The 20306-nt window shown below is 43.8% G+C and overlaps 1 protein-coding gene across 1 annotated transcript; it reads right to left on the reverse strand.

Annotated features, from left to right (window-relative positions):
• Nucleotides 1-5241: 5241 nt before the first annotated feature.
• Nucleotides 5242-20052, reverse strand: cdc34a (cell division cycle 34 homolog (S. cerevisiae) a). The gene is made up of 5 exons (XM_069150389.1): nt 19602-20052; nt 10410-10496; nt 10111-10208; nt 8631-8765; nt 5242-8466 (listed from the first exon to the last, which is right to left on the reverse strand). Exons 1-5 carry the CDS (start codon nt 19782-19784, stop codon nt 8241-8243), a joined length of 729 nt encoding a protein of 242 aa, XP_069006490.1. The 5' UTR covers nt 19785-20052; the 3' UTR covers nt 5242-8240.
• Between the last annotated feature and the right edge of the window lie 254 nt (nt 20053-20306).

Genomic DNA, 20306 nt, shown 5'->3' on the forward strand with positions numbered 1-20306 from the left:
TAATGATCTGAAACAAAGAATTCCTTCCAATGACACCGTCATATTTACACCGAGAGCGGGTCCTGTCGTGGTTACCTGATCCACACCTGAAACCCGATTAAAACTGGATGAGCTAATCACAGGCACAGTCGGCCGGGTCACGCCTTCACCATCCTAAGAAAACATGCGTTGAACAAATTGGGTTTCCAGTACAGATGGGGCAGTGACGCCTCTTTCACAGAGCACACTGCAATCTTTCTACCGAAGCCCAGAACATACAAACTCTGACACGCTTGGGTGAGGGTGTTCAATTGGTTCCTGTCTGCAACATCACCACCAAATGCCACTAAATCCTACACACTGCTTCTTTAAATCAGAATAGTATGCATCCATGCATCCAAATGTATAGATGCATACCCTCGGACACATACATTTAAATAAAATTCCATTCGTATAGGACCGATCTTGAAATTTAAGGACACTGCAACAAAAAGTGCATGACGATGTGTAATATTTACCAATCCACGTAGACCAGCATGTCTGTAGGAGGACAAAGCTCCCTGGACGTTACAGTTCAGCCTAGAGCGACGAGGACACGCATCAGGACAGTATGGCATGTCAACCATGTTGGCCATACGAGCTGAGTGGAGATAATTACACGTCTTGCGTGCGGAGGCCTTTGTCTGACGTAATCAACCTGTGAAAGGAGCCACTTAACATTTAACATTGCAGAGGCACATTTTATACCATCACCCACTGCCTGTGTCTCACCTGAAGCCAGCAGCCAGAGCTCACTCGGCACCCGTCAGACACTCAACCTCTTCAAGGAAAAGACGAGACAATGGACAATTATTTTATCTACCGATTTCGTTTTTTGGGGGAGCAAATTGATTACGTTTTTAACACAGAAAATGCCAGTAAACAGTGATTTAAAAACTCACAATTATCCCAAAGCTGAAATGCTTTAATGTTTTGTTTGGTCTAAAACCCAAAACCCAAAGATGTGAAAATTACAGAACAGACAGAAAACAGAAGTGGATGGATACTGACATTGGGTCTTTACATTATGACTTAGTTTCGGGTGAAAATGAATGTATGTATTTTATTATTTTATCCACATTCTCTGTATCGGTGCTTTAAACTGTTATTTATGTTTCTGTGCCTCAACCAAACTGCATAAAAACATTTACTAAAATAATTAGTCAAAAAACAAAGCAATTGAAGAGAAGTTTAAATCAGTGATTATTCTTTTATTTTCGGTCTTGAAAATGATTAACCGATTATCATAATTTCTGTCTATCATCTAATTCATTATTTCATATTCGGATGTTCAACAGTTCAACACAAATTAAGATCCCCAATTTTATTTTTTTTAATAAAAGCTTATTAAAACTGAAACAATATCTGCTGGGAAATATCTGAATGTCACATCACTTTGTGCACAACACCAGGCTCACACTGCTAACAGCTTCTCCTACTAAATAACAAGATCAATAGGCTACACGAGCATCTGAATGTCCTCCGAGAAAAGGTTAATGTGTCTGTTCTGCTCTCAGCAAACGGCCGATCCCTACGACTCTGTCTGTCCGAAAATGTGACGAACCTGAATGGACTTAGGTGCATTCTCTTAATAATAAAGATCTGAGTCCATGTGGCTGTGCTTGCTTGTTCCCTGCGTGGACCGACACATGTTGCCACACACAAGGGGGTGTGTGAGGCAATTATATGTGAAAAAAAAAATCACTTTAAAGGACAAAACCCAGAAAGTGTTGCCACAATGTGGCACAGCATCTTCCCTGCTGACGTCCGATTGGCTTCCTGGAAAGGCAGGAAGGAGAAGTTGGGGCAGGAGCAGCAGAAAAGCTCAGCGGGAAGTCCAGTGTCTCTCCAGGTTTGCTCACTTGTTCCTTCAGCACTGTCTGTGTGTGTGTGTGTGTGTGTGTGTGTGTGTGTGTGTGTGGTCTATTTTTACCTCTCTCCCTCTTATTGCTGCCATCCGTCTTTTCTTCCTTCCTGCCAACCTGTTCCCACCCTTTACACAACTTCTGTTGCCTTGGAGACATCTCATACACTGACGAATTGGATCAATCCCCCACCCCCCCCCCCCCCACCCCTATAACACATATGAGCTATACTGGCATCCCATTTCACAGAGTCAGAGTGGAGATGACCTGAGGAGACACTTTGAAATGAAAAGGTGGAAGACTGTATGTGGCCCATAGTACCTTATATTTCTGTATTTTTCAGGGGAAGACAACAAAGGCAAGAGAAACATTCAGGGCTCCAGCTTATGTGGACTGCAGGACCACAGAGATGTGAGCTGAGAAAACAGGGGAAAGGTCCTTTAATAGATTTATACTATTGGATAACCACAAAAAGATATTGTTTGGACTCGTACATCTGATATCTGTGTGGTTACTCAGGAGTTTGAGGACCACTGACAAACATATCAAATAAGAAACAAGCTGTTGCTGCCCTCTAGAGGTATGAAGCAGAAACGCAATGAACTCTTGGGAGGGGGAAAAAAAAAGTTTCATTTGAGCATTAGGAAATCCTTTAAGTCTCCACCACCCCGATGATGAGGGTGACTGCAGGGTACAGATCTCCTCACGCACCCTCCTCACTCACTTTCAACACATCACAGAAAAAGTCCTCTAGATGTGACTGAATGTGGGACTGCCCCTTCATGAATTAAAATGCGGTGCAGTTAATTTAACACAAAAAATAGTGTTGTAATTTTCCCTAAAACAGAATTTTAGATAAGAGCGCTCCCATAAGCTAATTTGTCTCCATTAAGAAAAATGTTGTGTTTGTGCAGTCCCTCAGAGATAAATACTTTCTTACCTCAGTGTTTGTGCAAGATCACATTCCTTCTGAAATGCACCTGTCAGCAAAAAAAACCCCACAGTGACAAGAAGCTTTATTACTTTCTAGAAAAATGTCTGTGTTGTCCAATAAGTTGGATCTGCAAGTGAAACAAAACCTCCTTTTCTGTCTTCAATAAAGCTGCACAAACAGACAATGTTTCATCCAGGCAGCGTATGTGCACTTCACTGTCAACAACACGTTTATGGTCTGTTCAAGTCTGCTAAAATTGAATTCTGTGGAATCCTTTCAAGAACAGCATAAGACATCTTGTAAGTTTTATAGTATGAGCAACAGCATCTGTTGTATTAAACATGCAGTCCACTGACCCCTGAGACGCTCGGTAAATAATGGAGAAACAGTTCATTTGGCATTGAAAGATGTCCTGCTAAATATGAGCTACATGATCCGAGACATATTACACCACTGAAAGGCGAGCAAATACTGTATGAGGCAGCTACATCAGGAAGCCTGGGACAGGCTTGAACTGCTTTATAAGTTAAGTCACCTACTGTATATCATATGTGAATCACTCTAATTGTTATTATTATTTATCAACTGGTATGTTCTGGGCTCTATAGGGTCAGAGTAGCATCCAGGTAAACTGCAATAATGCAACAGATTACTTTTTTCCCGGTATTTGCTATTTGCTCTCCTGTTTTCTATCAGACTGAAGTCCTCTTTCTCCACACCCAGTTATTCTCTTTCCATAAATCAGTGCAAAACACTGCATTACTGGATACCAAGATTTCCACACATTAATTCTGAACTCTGTCAGTGAAGAGTCTGCATATAATCCAAACAAGTTGTCTGTCAGTATGATATGAACAATTAAAGGTGGGGGAACTAGTGACAGGTTTAAAAAGATAAAATATTGTTGCAGTAGAGGCTGAGATAGTCTTGACTTTTACTTCCCATGAATCTCCAACGGCAGTTTGATAGTCTTTAATTAAATCCTCCTGTCTGGTAAGCAGACATGTCTTTACATACTATAGAAATGACTTAAAGAAGTCACTGCACCAAAGTTTTCAATCAAAGCTCCTCTAGAGCTGCACAAGACAACGCGACAGTTTTCACATGCTTCGTAGTACTGCTGGTGATGAGTAAAGATCAGTCCCCCCTTCAACCAGTTCCCCCTTCAACCAGTCCCCCTTCAACCAGTTCCCCCTTCAGTATGTGGACCATCCAGACTGTTCTCATTCCTAAAGTGTCAAATACTGCCATTTAGTCACAGCTGTTGGCATCAGAAAAGTATGCAGAAGGTGCCTCGTGCTGTTCAACATGACGAGGCAGGCTAAAAAAAAAAAAGGTCACGTGACAAAGTAGAAAGGGGGTGAACTCTGTACAGGGAAAAGGTCGGGGTGGTCGGACGGAACAAACTCAGGACTTTCATCTGGGAGAGCCACGCTCGAGTCAATAACGACGCAAAGCTTAACGTGGATTTCTTTTCAGTGACCCAAACCATGATTTTTTTTTTTTCCGAACCCTAATCACATTGTCTTTGGGGACTAAACGTAAAGCACCGCGTGCGCCTCACATTAGACGCCGAGGGCCACGGTATGTGCGTCCACGTGAGGCCGGGATAAAATGTCAGTATTTGACGCACTAGGAATCAGAAATGTGTTCACCAAAGAAAAACAGTGAGGAGTTACTTGATAATCACGAAACGAAACCTTCAAAATGCCCCAAAAATTTAAATATAGCAAATCGGGCAGAAAAAGTTTGTCACATTTACTTGACAAATGACTGGAAGTATTGATTAATCATCAATTGTAATACTTTGTTTGGGCACACGGGCTTTAACATTACCAGTTGTGCAGACCCGCTGAAGCTGAACACCATTTTTTTTAAATATTTTTCATAAAATGTTAAAAGAAAATACAAGAGAGGAATCCTTTGCGTTTGATTAATGCAAAGCACGGCTCAATTAACAACAGACCTCAGAACAGAGAAACATCTTACCTCAGTGTCCTCCAAGATTCAGATTTCCTACAAGAAAGAAGGAAACAGAAGACAAAGAAAAAGAAACCACGACCATTTATTAAAGTCATGTCCTTAACTCCCTCTTGTAAACAGAGAAAACATCAGGAAATCCTTTAAAGTCTCCAGAGTAACAGTGTAACAGGGTGACAACTGGGTACACACCTCATCATTCGCTTTCCTCACACTTTAACTCCAATAAAAGGCTTCAAAAAAAAAAAAAAAAAAGTGCTCAGTGGAAGTGAAAAGGAAGGACAGGAGTCTTACCTCTCAGAGCTAACCCTGAGTTTCATTCATTCATGGCATTTCAGTGTCTGGAAGAGAACACAGAAAAGGTAGAAGCCAGTAAGACCATTAAATCTCAAACAGACTACATGTTCAAATCTAGGTTTAAAAAAAAAAAAAATTAAGCCGACATCTAATAAAGAGCTTTATTTCAGATTTTAAATAGATTTACAAACCATAAGAAAAAAAGAAAATATAAACAAGAAAAAAAAAAAAAAACATCAAGTGATCGTCAAAATATCCACATGTGCATATCAAGGTAGAGATTGTAAACAGTCCTTTGAAGCCAAAAAGCGAGACTCTCCGGGATCAGGTTCACTCGGTCCGAAAAAGGATTTGTTTGTTGGTTGTTGTTGTTGTTGTTGTTTTTTTTCCTGAGGTTCTTGCCGTTTTCTAAACTGCTGGGTTTTTCCCTCAGTGATGCTGCCACCAATCAGAGCTCAGAGAACTGGGGCTGCGAGTGGGGAGGAAAGACGATAAAACAGTAGTCTGACAAAATAAATGAAATCCCATTCTTCCAAACATCAAAGCGGGGGAGGGTGGGGTGGAGGGGTGGGTTTCAATCATTGGACATGTAACAGAAATTCGTCAATTATTGAGGCTTTAAAACTCATTGTGGAGCATTCATGTTTAGATCCTATTTCTGTGCGGCGTGTCAATTTGGTTCTGTACAACTTTTCTGCCGTGTTAATTCGCGTGTCATCGGTTGGTACATTAGTTTATTCGTTTCTCCACGAACGACCCTGTTTTTTCTTTTCTTTTTTTTTTCTTTTTTTTTTTAACAATCAAGTCAATATTCTTAATACATACAAGATAGAAGACATTGCAGCTCACACCACAATTTGGAAATAAAAATATTACATCATAACAGAAAAGAAGCCCAAAAAAAACAAAAAAAACAACCTCAGCCCATTCAACAATGCAACAGTTTTAGATAAAATTTTGTTAGAGGACCTTATTTTTATTAATTTTTTTTTTTTTTTATCTTGGACATAATCCCAACCCCTGCAGCAGATCTAAAACCACAAACACATCATAACAGCATGCGAGTGAAGAACCACATTCTCCTGGTCATGCTCAAAGATAAACCCTGTCCCAGTACCTTCCCCCTTTTGCGCTTCTTCTCCACGCTTTTCAGCACATCTTAAAAACGATCAGCAAATATTCACACACACACGCACGCACACGCACGCACAACGGAAACATTATGACAGTAACAATTTCATTGGAAATACTGTTGGGTGGTTGTAATGTGTCTTTTTGAGTGTGCGACAGATCACGCCTGGCAGTTAGGAGAAGGCAGGCTGAAAACAAACCCCCTCCATCAAGTCTATATATTCACCACACCATTTTCATTCCTCCGAATCCCTCAGCGCTGCTACCTGATCTCCTCTGAGGTAACGGGCCTCATTGATTCAGGTGAGTCAAGATGGCTGCAGCCCCAGTTTAGCGTTTCAGGATCAGGAGTGGTGGTGGAGGGGAGAGGAGGAGGAGGGGGGGGGGGGGGGGTGAGCTTATTCACACAGCCACCGCTAGGGGGCGAGCCGTGGAGACTTGTGCTACTCTGGAGTTCGAGTCACAAACCACCAACAAGCACAAAAGACAGACGACGTGTCCTCCTCCGACCGAGGACGCAGTCGCTCCAGAGCCCTCAGACAACGCAGCCGGTTTGTGAAACTCGAGCTGGAGTTCAGGTCAAGACCGTCGCAAGGCTCAGCTTCACTGCCACGTTTAAAGCACTGCATATTTAAGTAAGTTCAAGCACTGACTGCATAGGTTGTTTTTTTGTTGTTGTTGTTGTAAATACAGTACATTGGATTTCACGAGCAGCAGCGGGCTCAGCGAGCTGTTTCTTAATGCACCCGGGCCACCGGGAGCACGTGCTTGTACGGTGAAGGCTGCGTGGCAGTCGGCCGAGGACGTTTGCGGGATTCTGATCTCCATTCTATTCTTTAGTTCAGCTGTTGAATCTTACCTTTCTCACTCGCACCCCGAACACATCTGACAGGTGCTGCTATGAATAAAAAAAAAATAATAATAATAATAAAAAAAAAAAAAGTCGAAACTTGCGCCGTCAGGACGGCGCTGTTTGCGCGGTGCGGTGTCCCCACCTGAGACGTGAAGGCGGGGACACTCTGAGCCTGAATATCTCCCTCCGCCGCCGCCGCGCGAGCGGCTGGCAGGGGTTTTGCTTTCTCCGGTCGGCCCCCGTCAGTCATTCGGATCTGGGATATCGAGGAGTGAGGGAAGGCACAAGGGAGTGTGAACGGCTTTTTGACTTCCCTGTTTGGAGCAGCACGGGCCCCCGGGGGCTTGAAAGGTCAGAGGTGAAGCATGGCAGGGCTTCAAACGGCCCGCTAACAGGAGGTCTCACGCACGCACGCACGCACGCACACACGCACCCGGCTCAGAGGCGGAAATGACTCAGCTTTTTGAAACACACATGCACACAGTTTGCCAATTTGCCTAAATTAGCTTCCTTTGAAAACGCTCTCTTCCTGCTTGACACTGATCTGATCTGTGACGTTACATTCCAGCCTGTGGATGAGATCACAAAAAGGCGCCACTACTCTTCAGCCACGTTTATAAAAAAAAAAAAAAAAAAAAAAAAAAAAATAGAAACCTGGCGATTACGAGAGCTTTGTTACGCTCAAAGATGGTGGAAGAAATAGGTCATTTTTGGGGAATTCATTTTCAGTTATCAGTGCTGATGAACAGAAGCAGGAAGTCAAATCTCAAAGTATTAATGCAAGTTCTAGTGCTCTGTGTGTGTGTGTGTGTGTGTGTGTGTGTGTGTGTGTGTGTGTGTGTGTGTAACCTCGACTTAGACAAATGATAAAAACCAAAGTAAACATGTCAGAAACAAAATAAAAACAACTTTCTTTTCTTCAATGCATCAGGTTTTAGTGTGCGTGCTGTGACTGCACATGTGACAGAAGATTGACAGAGGGGCGAGGGGAAAGTGAGGACTCGGAGGGGGGGCGCAGGGGGGGCATTTAAAGTTCAGTCCACGACAGAAGAGGGAGGTGTGTATTTGTGTGTGTGTATTTGTGTGTGTGTGTGTGTGTGAGAACAAGAACTGGTCAGGGGTCGAGGGAGGTGGCGGTGGGTGACGTCACAGGGAGGCAAGGTCAGGAGTCCTCCGTGCCCGAGTCGTCCTCGTCATAGCAACAGTCTTCGTTCTCGTCCTCGTCGTCGTCGTCCTCGAGCTCCTCGTCATCATAGTAGTCGTCGTACAAGAGGTTGGAGCCGTCGTCTGTGGGCGGGACTTGGGTGCGGACGCAGTACTCGTCCAACGTCACGGGAACCTTGACGCCGTCCCGCTCTGCGTCAGCTTTGGTAGCCAGCACCTGCTTCCTGTGACATGAAAAGGAAAACAAAACCTTTAGTGATGGTACTCCAAGTCCCTGCTGGCCTGACAAGTGTCTGTTTGAAGTGTGAAGAATGCTGTGCGTGTGTGTGTGTGTGTGTGTGTGTGTGTGTGTGTGTGTGTGTGCGTGTGTTTTTTTTGCTCCTGGTACCTGATGATCTCGATGTACTCTCTGTCCTTGCCCTTGCTGTCCCTCCACTTGCGGTACATGACGGACGCGTCCACGTTGGCTGGGGAAAATGTGTTGGGTTCATTCAGCAGAGAGATCACACTGAGCAGGATGGTCCTGAGAGGGGAGGCCGACAGACGAGGGGAAAAAGAAGGAGAGGGATTAAAATAGAGGAAAGCAATACAGGATGAGGAGAAGCGTGGGCGTCGAGAAGCAAGGAGGAAGGTAAGATGAGACAAGAAACATTGAGAGTGCGGGACAAAGACGTGAACAGAGACAGAAGGAGAGTCACATGGACAAAAAGAGAGACACTGGGGGGTGGTGGGGGGGGGGGGGGTGAAGGTTACACCCCTGAACATCCATTCATTCAAGCTGCTCATTAGAGACATTAACAGACAATAGTGCTACTCATTATTTTTTACATGAATAAATAAATGAGTAGGACTGAACAAGAGATTGATCACATAGAGGGTGTAATGAAGTACATCTTGTACTGCTGTCCTCTTGGGAAAATATGAGGCCCTTGTAATATGTAATGCTGGAGGGCTGCAGAGGCCCCATTACTGAAGGCACACTTCTTCTCAGCTGTGAGAGATTCAGTCTGAGCTGAGGAGAAACAGAGAATAGAGAAAATCTGGCAGGATGGAACAATTCAATCTTTGTCGCGTAAATATCTGAAATAACAGGAGCGCGAATTAGACATCATGTTTGATGCATTTCAACGGCAGCACGTTGGTTTGGCAGTTGAGAAAAAGCCCCCCCCCCCCCCCCCCCGCCGCCGAACGACTGTCTTGTTTTCATGGCGTGTGATCTCCCACCAGCTCGTCTCTCTCCTTTGGGCCACAACGTGGGACCGTTTCTGCTTTTGTGATAATCAGCTGCGGGGCAGCAGAGGGCCCATTATTGTGGATACACTTACATTCAGTTATCAGAGTTTGTGTATGATGCATTAAAAAAAAAAAAAAAAAGGGAAAGCTTAAGGAGACAGGGGGAGAATGGGAACGCTGCAGGGGTTGGACATATGAATGTGTCAAGTAAATATCTGAAGGGCTGACTGTCATAACACAAGCTGGTAAATCCATCAGTCCAACAACTTACTGCTTGGACAGCAGCAATTTAAACTAAAACCTTTCAGTCAGGAGTTATAAACTGATAAATGTGAGTCTGGTAATGCTTATTTTATTTTATGATGCCACGTGAAGCCGTTCGTCTGTGCTGATTGGCGGACAATGAAACAAGTAGGGGGGTGTGTGTGGGGGGGGGGGATGTGGACACATCAGAAATACATCAGTTATGTGACATCTAATGAAAAAGGGACTAAAGCCTGCACAGTCCAATCATTGCCAAGAATGGAAAAAGTTTGGTGTTTTAATCAGGTCAAAGTAAAAAAAACAAAAAAACAAAAACAAAGAGTGAGCAACGAAAGAAGAGAGAGAGGGAAAAAGAAGCAGCCGGCGAGTACCTGACGTTCTGCGTCGGGTTCCACCTCTCTGAAGGCAACTCGCCGCTCTGTGGGTCGTCCACCGGTGGATGCAGGATAGAGATACAAACATCCCCGTTCTACAGGACGCACCAACACGCAAGTTACACTTAAAATCTAAATATAAGGCTGGGATACTTTCACAGTTTGTCCTGAACAAATAAAAACTTTTAAACTTAAAAAAAAAAAAAAAAAAAAAAATACACATAAACTTGGACGTGGAGTCGTGTAATGTTTCTGTTACATACTACATGTTTTCTGACGCACTGTTTCAAACTCACCTCATAGATGTTGGGGTGCCACATTTTGGTGAGGAAACGGAAAGCCGGTGGGGAGTACGGGTAGTCGACAGGAAACTTGATGCGAGCCTGGGGGCGAGAGAAGACGTGCATCAGCAACGTGGCACGCTTCTTCTTCTTCTTCTTCTTCTTCTTCTTCTTCTTCTTCTTCACCTACAGAAAAGCCGTAACTACTTCGCTTAAAAGTATGGCTGTTTGGGAACCTGTTAGACCAACGACGACGATCTGATTCCTCCAGCAGCAGCGAGGCAGACGCATTTAATTTAAACCCACTCTTGGTGTCATTTTCTGAAAGTGCGTAGAGGATCCACGTACGTGGCTGCTTAAACTACTGACACACACGGGAACGTGTCTGCGTGGCTGTCGGGACGTTCAAAGAATTAATGCGTTGTCAACCTGCTTAACCATCGCAAGGAAATGTCAAACCCAAACGTTTGCCCTGACCTCAATCTGAATCCTGTCCTCACTCTCACTTAACGTAGTCTTCACACACACACACACACACACACACACACACACACATACGTACACACACACACGTACGTACACACGTACACACGCACACACACACGTACGTACACACACACACACACACGCACACACGTACACACACACACGTACGTACACACGTACACACGTACACACGCACACACACACGTACGTACACACACACACACACACGCACACACGTACACACACACAGCTGGCAAGGAAGAGGACTTCATTCTGGAAGCTGAACAAAGACCTGTATTTGCAGCACTGGTGTCAACAAGCAGAATGAAGATCTCCACAATCGTTCTGATCAGCTTCATTAGTGATTGAGAGAAACCTATAAATAGAAGCTGTAGAGTCACTGCAGACCCGACTGAGGTGGCTGAGCATGGAGCAGCTAATGACGGTGTAATGTAATATGGTGTGGAGGAAGGGAGGGATGGAGGCCCGCAGTGCATTCAGCTGCAGAGAGCGTGGAGCTCAGAGAAACACCGGTGGCCGTGGCGGGGTGGAGGTTGGTTGGTGGTGTAAAGACATTGTGTTTGTCCTCTCCAGCTGTCACTGCAACCCAAGACAATCCACTACTCACACCCATGCTCTGCTATTATATGTCCTCACACTGAAACACCCCCCCCCTCCCTCCCACACACACACACACACACACACACACACACACACACACACACACACACACACACACACACACAGTGTAAATCCTATGTGTAGAAGACCCCTCCTCCCTTTCCACAAGGCGTGCCATGGGAGAGACAGGGACGGGGACGGAGCACACACACACCGACTGGACTGATTAATAGCATGAAACCTTCGGCTGATCCCTCCTGTCACACACACACACACACACACACAGACAGACAGACACACAGACAGACACAGATACACAGACACACACACACACACACACACGCAGGCAGGCAGGCACGCACGCACGCACACACACACACACACATACACACATATATTTGCTGATTCGGCATGGTCAGCTGGTCCTCACCACAGAGAACTGACGAGCGGGGGCGGGACTCGGCTGCATGGGAGCAGGGAGGTGGTGGTGGTGGAGGAGGAGGAGGAAAGGGGGATTTCACTTGGAATAAAAGGGGTTGGCCTCTATATAATATTTTAAGCTTTTAGCCCTCTTTGACTGCATTGCATAACTTAACCAGAGTTTATGCAACAAACACGTCTATCAGCGAAAAAACAGTAAAACTGCGACCTGCTATTAGTCACAGAATCTCCTGGATTCAAGGCTCTGTTGTCATTGAGCTGCGTGTCAGTATGTCCTGACCTACATTATAAGATCAAATCAGCATTTGTGGTTCTATATAAAGCGATCCTGACTCGTAACCAACAGAACAAACCTGTTCCAAGCGTATAAAACCAGAGCGGAGAGGAAACACTGACACAGTCTTGAGAGAACAGGAAGGAAGAAAGAAAAAAACAACACAAAACAAAAAAAAAACCCACAAAAAAACCACTAAATCCCCTGGTTTGACGGCCTCTGCCAGAAAGCTGGCGGCCCGTCAGAGTGCAGGGTTCAAGCCAACAGTATACACATTACAGGCTGGCAGCATTGCAACACATAGCAGCCAGCCACGGGGTGGGGGAGGGTGGGGGAGGGTGGTGGGAAGCTACGCAGCAACAGTGAGTGCTTGGGTTTTCTTCCACAACAATGTAAGCGTTAAGATCATATCTACCCGCTGGATCCTCTCGGCTCGTATATTTGGGAAAATTGGCTCTCCGGCCGCAACTCCTTCCGCTTCACGTCCACCGCCCACTAAATGAACCGACAGCTACGGAGGATGTTTTAAATAAATCACACTCGCTCTCATCGTTAGGCATTACTTTCAGAAAACATTTGGTCCAATTTCAAATGTTGCAAAAAAGAACGAGAGGGCATGCGGATTAATATTAAGCTTAAATTTCAGTGGTTAAAGGGTTACATTTTTCCGTTTGATTTTCCAAAACAATAAATAAAAGTTTTGTGAATCAAAAACTCTTTAAAAAGCTGCTTAAGTCCTGGATGTCTTTGGATAATAAAAAAACAATAAATAAACTAATAGCACAATCAAAATGTATCTCGCCACTGTTGGCAAAGAGCAATTTGTCCAACGATCTTCATCTAAATCTGTTTGTTTATTTTTTGTAGATACGTTGGATACCAAAAGGTGATCAGACGTGCAAGAAAAGTTATACTCGAGCTGTGGAGTATTAATCAGAATAACTCAGGAAAATCCTCTGCCTCTCAATAAGTAGACAAATTGTTTAATTGTAAATATCTGAATAAAAATGAATCCCATATCTCACTTTTCAGCTTGTTGCCGGGAGGCCTGTGCATCAACATCAGCCGTAAAACAGCCTCATTCATCACAATCCTGCAGGAGGGTGGAGCCCACCCCTGAGCCTGGTTCTGTCGGAGGTTTCTTCCTGTTAAGAGGGAGTTTTTTCTTCCCTCTGTTGGAGGTTTTTCTCCCTTAAAGAGGAGGTTTTTTTTCCCTCCTAGCTTATGTGGGAATTGTTGAATTGTTGTGTTTCTCTGTATACTATTGTAAAGTCTTGCTGTAAGGACGTTAATGTGTTAAGTGCCATGAAATAACCTGTGTTGTCAAATGGCGCCATATAAATAAAGTTGAATAGATATGCATTAAGGGTAAAGCACGAGCATTGATCCCCGTAAGACGGTAAGAGCGCAATTTCCCAATGCAGCTTAAAAGGAGGCTTGAAACTGTTCTCCTGCTGTAACATGTTAGCAGCTCCAGCTATAGATGAATAATCAGGAGGATGGAAGCACCCGACCTGCCCGGGTGACAGCAGACTGTCCATCAAGAGATGGAGGAGAGGATGGACAGACGGATATGCGTATTTGTAAATTTGTTCATACCGTGTACATGCTGCTGTGACGACTACATTTTCCCCACCGTGGGATTAATAAAGTCTAATCTAATCTAATCTAATCTAATCTAAAGAAGTGGAGTTGGCCTTAACACAGACGGGCTGCTTGGTTGGCTCATTTGCTCTGCAGCTGTGAGCAGCTTGTCTCCCATCTCATCAGCACCAAGCAGACAAGAAAAGAAGAAACACAAGAAGGGAGGTGGAAGAAGAGCGACGCCGATGCAGCGCGGTCTCAGAGGGCCCGTATCAGCTTTCTCTTTTGAGTTTCCAGAGATCATTTTATCGATCTTTATCGGTTTTCCTGTCCTTAGTACGTTCTGATTTATTAGGCCGAGTTGATGCTTGCCGCCGCCGCCCTTAAAGCACGGCATCACGCGCCAAAAGTCAAGCCGTTGCTGCTGTCGCGTGGTGCTCTTCGACGTTGTTTTGGCTGAAAGGGCAACTCCCATTTCCTGTGACGTGGGGCGCAACGCTGTGAACGCCGCACAAGATGCAATAAGGACGAGCTGGAGGCTTCGTGTCGACTGGAAACCCATCAACGTGGGAGCACGGGGACGAGATGTTCTGCAGGAAACTGTGAAAGAGCCTCCGCCATTGCTTCATGAATATGATCTCTTCCATTGCAACTCCAGTAGGTTGTATTTTTTGACAGCTGAATCCAGTGTGCCTCAAATGTGAGTATTAAAAGATATTATAGACAGTTTGCGGGGTGTAATGATCAATGTGTTAAGCACAACGGTAGCTTTAGCCTTTACTGTAGCTCCCTCGCTCTCTCTCGTCACATACAGCAGCTTCAAAGAGATCTCAGCCCATCCCAAAGAGCAAATTTGTATTTGCCCCAACATGCTACTGCTGGCATGCACATCATGCCTCGTAATTGGGCCGAGCGCAGAATTAACAGCGTCCATGGTCAAAAGGTGACTCATTCTGAACATCTCATTTGAGCAGCAGACATGAAGTGCAGCCAATTTCCTGCCAAGCATGCAAAAAAAAAAAAGAGAGAGAGAGAGAGAGAGAAAGTCTTATGAAAGACTTCTCTTGTTACCGAGAATACAGAACGCAAGATCAGTTTCCTCTTTCTATGAAATTCGGTGTTGGATTGTGACCTAAAATGCTGCCTTGAAGAGAGAACAGGAATAAGAGGGAGAACGCGCCCACCCTGTGGAAAATGACAGCAAGAAGTAAACCAGGTCAATGCAAAGACCCTGAACAGAACAAATCATTCTGTTCTCCCTGTCCACCCCTTTACTGTCTCTACAGATCACACACACACACACACACACACGCACGCGCACACACACACACACACACACACGCGCACACGCACACGCACACACACACACAGACTAAAAAGGTCCTTGTGTAGTGGAAATTCCTTAGCCTACAACACAGACACACACAGGTCCCAAAGATTATCATGTTCATACCCAACAGGCCCCTGCCTCATTATCTCAGCCCTCCAAACACCCAGAGGACAAAGAGGAGAAAGAAAAAGGATTAAAAACTTTGAGTTTTGCTTCAAACTGATTGTTAGGTGATCGTACCACATGTACATTTCAAACAAGCAGCCCACAGCCATGTTTGGGGAGGTATGATTACCGCACTAGTGGCCCAAACAGAGGAAAGAGGAAGAGGAAAAGAACACACTGGCTTCAGGGGACAGTTATAACTGTCTCACCTCTGGTCACTGCAGGCTCTCCTTTCAAAAGGGGACCAGTGCAAGGAAGAGCTCGGCCTGCTCTTCATCTGGCTGTTTCAGGATTCCCTCTTTTTTTTTCTTCCCCCTCTGCCCTGCTCTTGTTTCTGTGACACAGCCAGAGGGAGAAACATGACTCCGGCAGCTCCGCTCCGCCCGGCCCGGCCCGGTCCGGCCCAGCCGGGTTGGGTCCTCTTGCCTGTGCCCTCCCTTCCACTGCTACCGCAAGGCTAACATGGGGTCCGTACAAATTATGCAGCATACACCCGAGACGGCAGGCAGGCACACATACAAAGTCAGCTGCTCAACAGGACTGGGTGTCTGTCAACTGATTGTAGAAAGCTAAAACAGACACACATGCCCGGGCCAAAACCAAAAGGCAACACCCCTCTTTCTTATATCGGCTGTGAAGACGTAGTCTGTCAGGCGAGAAACGCACTTGACTGAGATATGGAGGGCATTTTATTTCACAGTTTACGTTATAATATCAAGCAACAAAAGATGATACGGACATCCATCCAGTTTGCAGCTCCTTCCACTAAACACTATTACTGTGTTACTACACACGCAGCATGATTCCTTCTGTGTGTCACCGTACTACACTTCTCTGCAAGGCGTAGGGAGATGACTTCATAATCTCTTTCTGCCGTACACGACACAAAACAGAGCAGGAAGAGGTCTAATCTCACCAAACATGAACTGACACCTTCTGGAGTCACAGAGAAAGCAAAGTCACGGATCCCAGGAGGAGTCGGTTGACCTGCACAAGTCTTTATGTCTGTCCTTGTTGTTTTAGTCACATGATAATAGCCTAACAAACGTGGAGACACAAAACAATGTGAAAGGGGTGTTTTAAGTTTTACAGGTGGTAACAGCAATATGCAATAAATATATTTATAAAAAGTACAAATATGCAAACATTTCCAATACTGAGAAACTGAGAGTTTAACATGAACCAAATGGTGATTTGTCTATTTAGTTTCAGCAAAAGTAAAGATGTGTTTTTTTTTTTTTTTGTCTGTGTAGCTGGTGTTAAAAGAGTTTTGTGTAGATATTCAATTAATTATTGACGCAATAGGCAGCAAGACTAAATCACAGCTTCAAACACACTAACAAAAATACATTTCTGTACTTTATGCCATGTAAGGTAAAGCCTATTGGTTGAGTCCGTTAGGGGAGGGACACTGCCGGGGTCCTTGGAAAGTACAGTAATTACTTTTGGCTTATTGAGGAGTGACTTGAACTGAACCAAGGTTATAACAACACTTCTGGATTATATTATTAGAAGCAGAAAAAGAGCTTTGACTATTCTTCCATCTGGATGATTTAATTCAGATAAACCTGCAAGCACTTGCAAACAATGCAAATTCCTGAAGAGACAGACTGGAGATCCAAATCACAAACAAGGAGCTCCTCAGCAAATACATTTGTGAGGAGACCCACACGTAAAAAAAACAAAAAACAATCACTGTTATTGCTGTAGAGTGTTTTTAACTGTGTAGAGTGCGAGTGTTATTTCATACAAACACTTAAATCTCTTCTATGAGAAAAAACAAATTTGAAAAGAGAGAAGAACGAAGAACAGACAGAGGGAGGATTAAAAAGTCGTGGAAAAAAATCATTAGCCCTACTAGAAAAGGACTAACAGTTGTATTGTTTTGGTCATAATTACGTCGATCATAGTAGTCCATAATCTATACAGTCTTTCTATAATTAAGTTAAAACATATAGAAAAGAATACTCAGAAATTATACATTAGAATGTTCTTCTTTTATATTTATAGCTCCAATTAAACATGCGTACAATTAAATAAACTTAATAAATATCACAAACTGAATGTGTACAATAACAACACAGAAAGTTAAGTTTCTGTCTTTTGAAAGTCTGTACTGTGAGAGCAGCCAACTCAGCTGCTCCGCTTTCTACATGTCCCAGGACCATAGTCGTCTATGGGACAAACTGGTCCTCTGCCAGCAATCATCAGAAGCTCAGAGCCTGCAGGGATTATTTACATGACAAAGCAGAAGAGACACAGTGAGTGAAGGGCAGCATGTGAAACCTACAGGTCTACGGTCAATTGATTATAATATGCTACCGTGTTCACGTATGCACTGTGGATCCAGGACAGTTTTCTAATACTGTCTGAATGACATGTCAATATGTCCCAGTCCACTGTGCCTACAGTTATAACGCGTTCGTCATGGTGCGACTCAGAGCAACACCCAGGTGAAACTCGTACCTGACTCAGCCAGGTTTTGTGTGACGTCAGTATCTTCCCTGTTTCAGATGAACAGGCCACGGCAACGCATCATAACTGCTTGTTTGTTTGGGTAAGGTGGTCTTTTTTTTTTTTTTCTATTTTTTTTTTTTAACTCCTTCTTTGTTAGAATATGGCAAACTGGTTGGATGGAAACCGAGCACAGAACAATGAGTCACAACCATGCGGTGGATTTCACAGTCAGGCTGTGCATTCCTGGTCCGACAAAGGAATCCTGTACACAGCACCCACACAGATACACCGAGCAGCGTCTACGGGAGCCTGGCCGCGGCCCTCCGCTCGTGTTCACGGGCTTCAACAAGATCAAAAATGAACATACTTCAAGAACTGGAAGCATTATACAGCCGAGCTGATGGTTTAGAAACATATTAGACATGTTATAATATCTTGGATTATGTGATCACAGTGGGAGACGTTACCGATTACAATATGGTTTTGCCGTTGTGTCTAAACAACAATCGCTGGACTTCACATTATGATCCCATGATGACAAAAAGCTGTTGTAAAGAGAACAAGTAGAATTTGATTACGTTTCCAGCAACGATTAATCAACGAGCTCAGAGACAGAAAATTATTGTTTTATTTTCCGATAAGAAAGGACTATTATGCCCCTTGAGTAAAGGCATATCAACTTTTATCTGATGAATAGTAAAATACCCATCTAAGCCCAATTTCAAAGCACAACTACTATGGGTTCATTAGACTTTGCTGGACAAAGCGCTCTTTGGATGAACACAAGCATTAATACAGGACTTGGGAAAAAAAAAAATCACGTCAGTGTTTAGAAAACTCTGAAGTTGATTGTTTTCCACAATCTACTTAGGTTTGGCAAAAACAACAGTAGACTATCTGCTACTCCAACAAATGCGAGGCTATTGTATATTTACACTGTAGGTGTGTGAACTTCAGTGAGTCACTAACTGTAGCTCCAACTTTTAGGACAAAAACAGCAGCAACAACCAGTAATATAAACAGGTCAAAGGGTCACAGCCTGGGTACCATAAAAGTTTTTGAGTTATGCGCTGGAGAATACCTTTTGACTAACACAGTTGAGACATTAATAAGTTAGTGGAGTAAACTGCCTGCCACAAACACTCAGAAACAGGAACAACATCCATAAAACACAACACATATTTAGTCCCCGGAGAGGAAGTGGTGCAAGAAAACAAATTTAAAAGCTTGCGAGAAGTTGTCCAAGCTGCGACTGAGTCTATGTACATTTCTAAAAAAAAAATAAAAAAAATGATGGGGTGAGTAAATCTGAAACAAAGAGCCTATTGAACCCTGTTGATCTGAAATAACGAACACAAAGGAAAATGATCGCGTTACTTCGCCAGATGATGAGTTATTTAGGAGCAACGCCAACAGCCCTTTTTTTTGTTTCATGTTAACATTAAAAAAAAAAAAATAAAAAAAAAGTAACTCTGGACTTTGTAGGACAAATTTACCACAGCAAAAAAAAAAAAAAAAAAAAAAAAAAGTTTCGGTGTCTACCAGCCTGCCTTACAAAAACCAACCCCTTAAAACCAACTTAAAAAAAAATAAACAAATAAAAAAGAAAAATCAGAGTTAAGAGTTCATTTAAAAGTTGAACAAAGAGCTGCGTTTTATCGCAGCGACGTGAAAACGTAAAGCGCGGATCAGCCACGTTAACGTTAGTAACTGTTACCTGCGGTGGTTGTGAGCGGTTACACGGAGGCTGTTTTTTTTAATGTTTTAACCCTTTATACCTTTAAATGTCGGCGAAACTAAACCCGCTGAAGAACAATAGATCCACCGCTAGCTAACACTAGCTACTCACCTTAAAATAACCACCCTCGTAGTGCGTGTTAGGAGGTCCGAATATCGCCACTTCCCAGTTGTACATGTCCGACTCGTCCACCAAAGTTATCTTGAAGCCCTCGACCGGTTCGTCCTGGAGACTTTTCATCTCCAGCATGAGTGCTTTTTGGGAACTGGCTACATGATGTCCATGCTGAGCCATATTCCTCAACGAGTTGGAAAATAAATAATACCAGCGGACCCACCGACAAGACGAGCTGCGACTGGCGAAAAGGACAAAGCGAGAGCTCGGCGCCGCGCACACAACACACCAAAAAAAAAAACAAAAAAAAAAAAAACAAGAGACGGACGGAGGCTCTTCGCGCAGGGACGTTGGTTTCCGTTTGTGTAAATGGTTCAAAACAGGATCTCAAACCGACTGGGCTTTATCTGGTCAGAGCTCGTGCGCCTTCCTCTGTTGTTGTGCCCCAGCGACTAACGACCGTCTGCTGCTCTCAAGGCAGACGCGTTACTTACTTAACTTCCGGTTTTAGATTTCAAAATAAAAGCCCACGAAGCACGAACGTACTTTTTTTTTTTTTTTTTTTTTAAATGCCTCAAGAAAACAGTTAAAAGCTCCGTCTTTATTTTGAAAGTTCACACAGGAAACGCGATTTAGGTCCCGGTTAGCTTGGTAAGGGATGTTAGCAAAAAAAAAAAAAAAAAAACTAGCATGGATACTATC

The sequence above is a fragment of the Embiotoca jacksoni genome, unplaced genomic scaffold, assembly GCF_022577435.1.
Source record: "Embiotoca jacksoni isolate LCO1_2020_lvr unplaced genomic scaffold, fEmbJac1.0.p SCAF_16, whole genome shotgun sequence".
NCBI classification, from domain to species: domain Eukaryota; kingdom Metazoa; phylum Chordata; class Actinopteri; family Embiotocidae; genus Embiotoca; species Embiotoca jacksoni.

Coding starts and splice junctions, on each gene's coding strand:
- cdc34a (XM_069150389.1), bottom strand. CDS start 19,784: ATGGCTCAGCATGGACATCATGTAGCCAGTTCCCAAAAAGCACTCATG. Junction 10,497..19,601: donor ACGAGGGTGGTTATTTTAAG/GTGAGTAGCTAG, acceptor TCTCGCCCCCAG/GCTCGCATCAAGTTTCCTGT. Junction 8,766..10,110: donor AACCCGACGCAGAACGTCAG/GTACTCGCCGGC, acceptor CTCCCCTCTCAG/GACCATCCTGCTCAGTGTGA.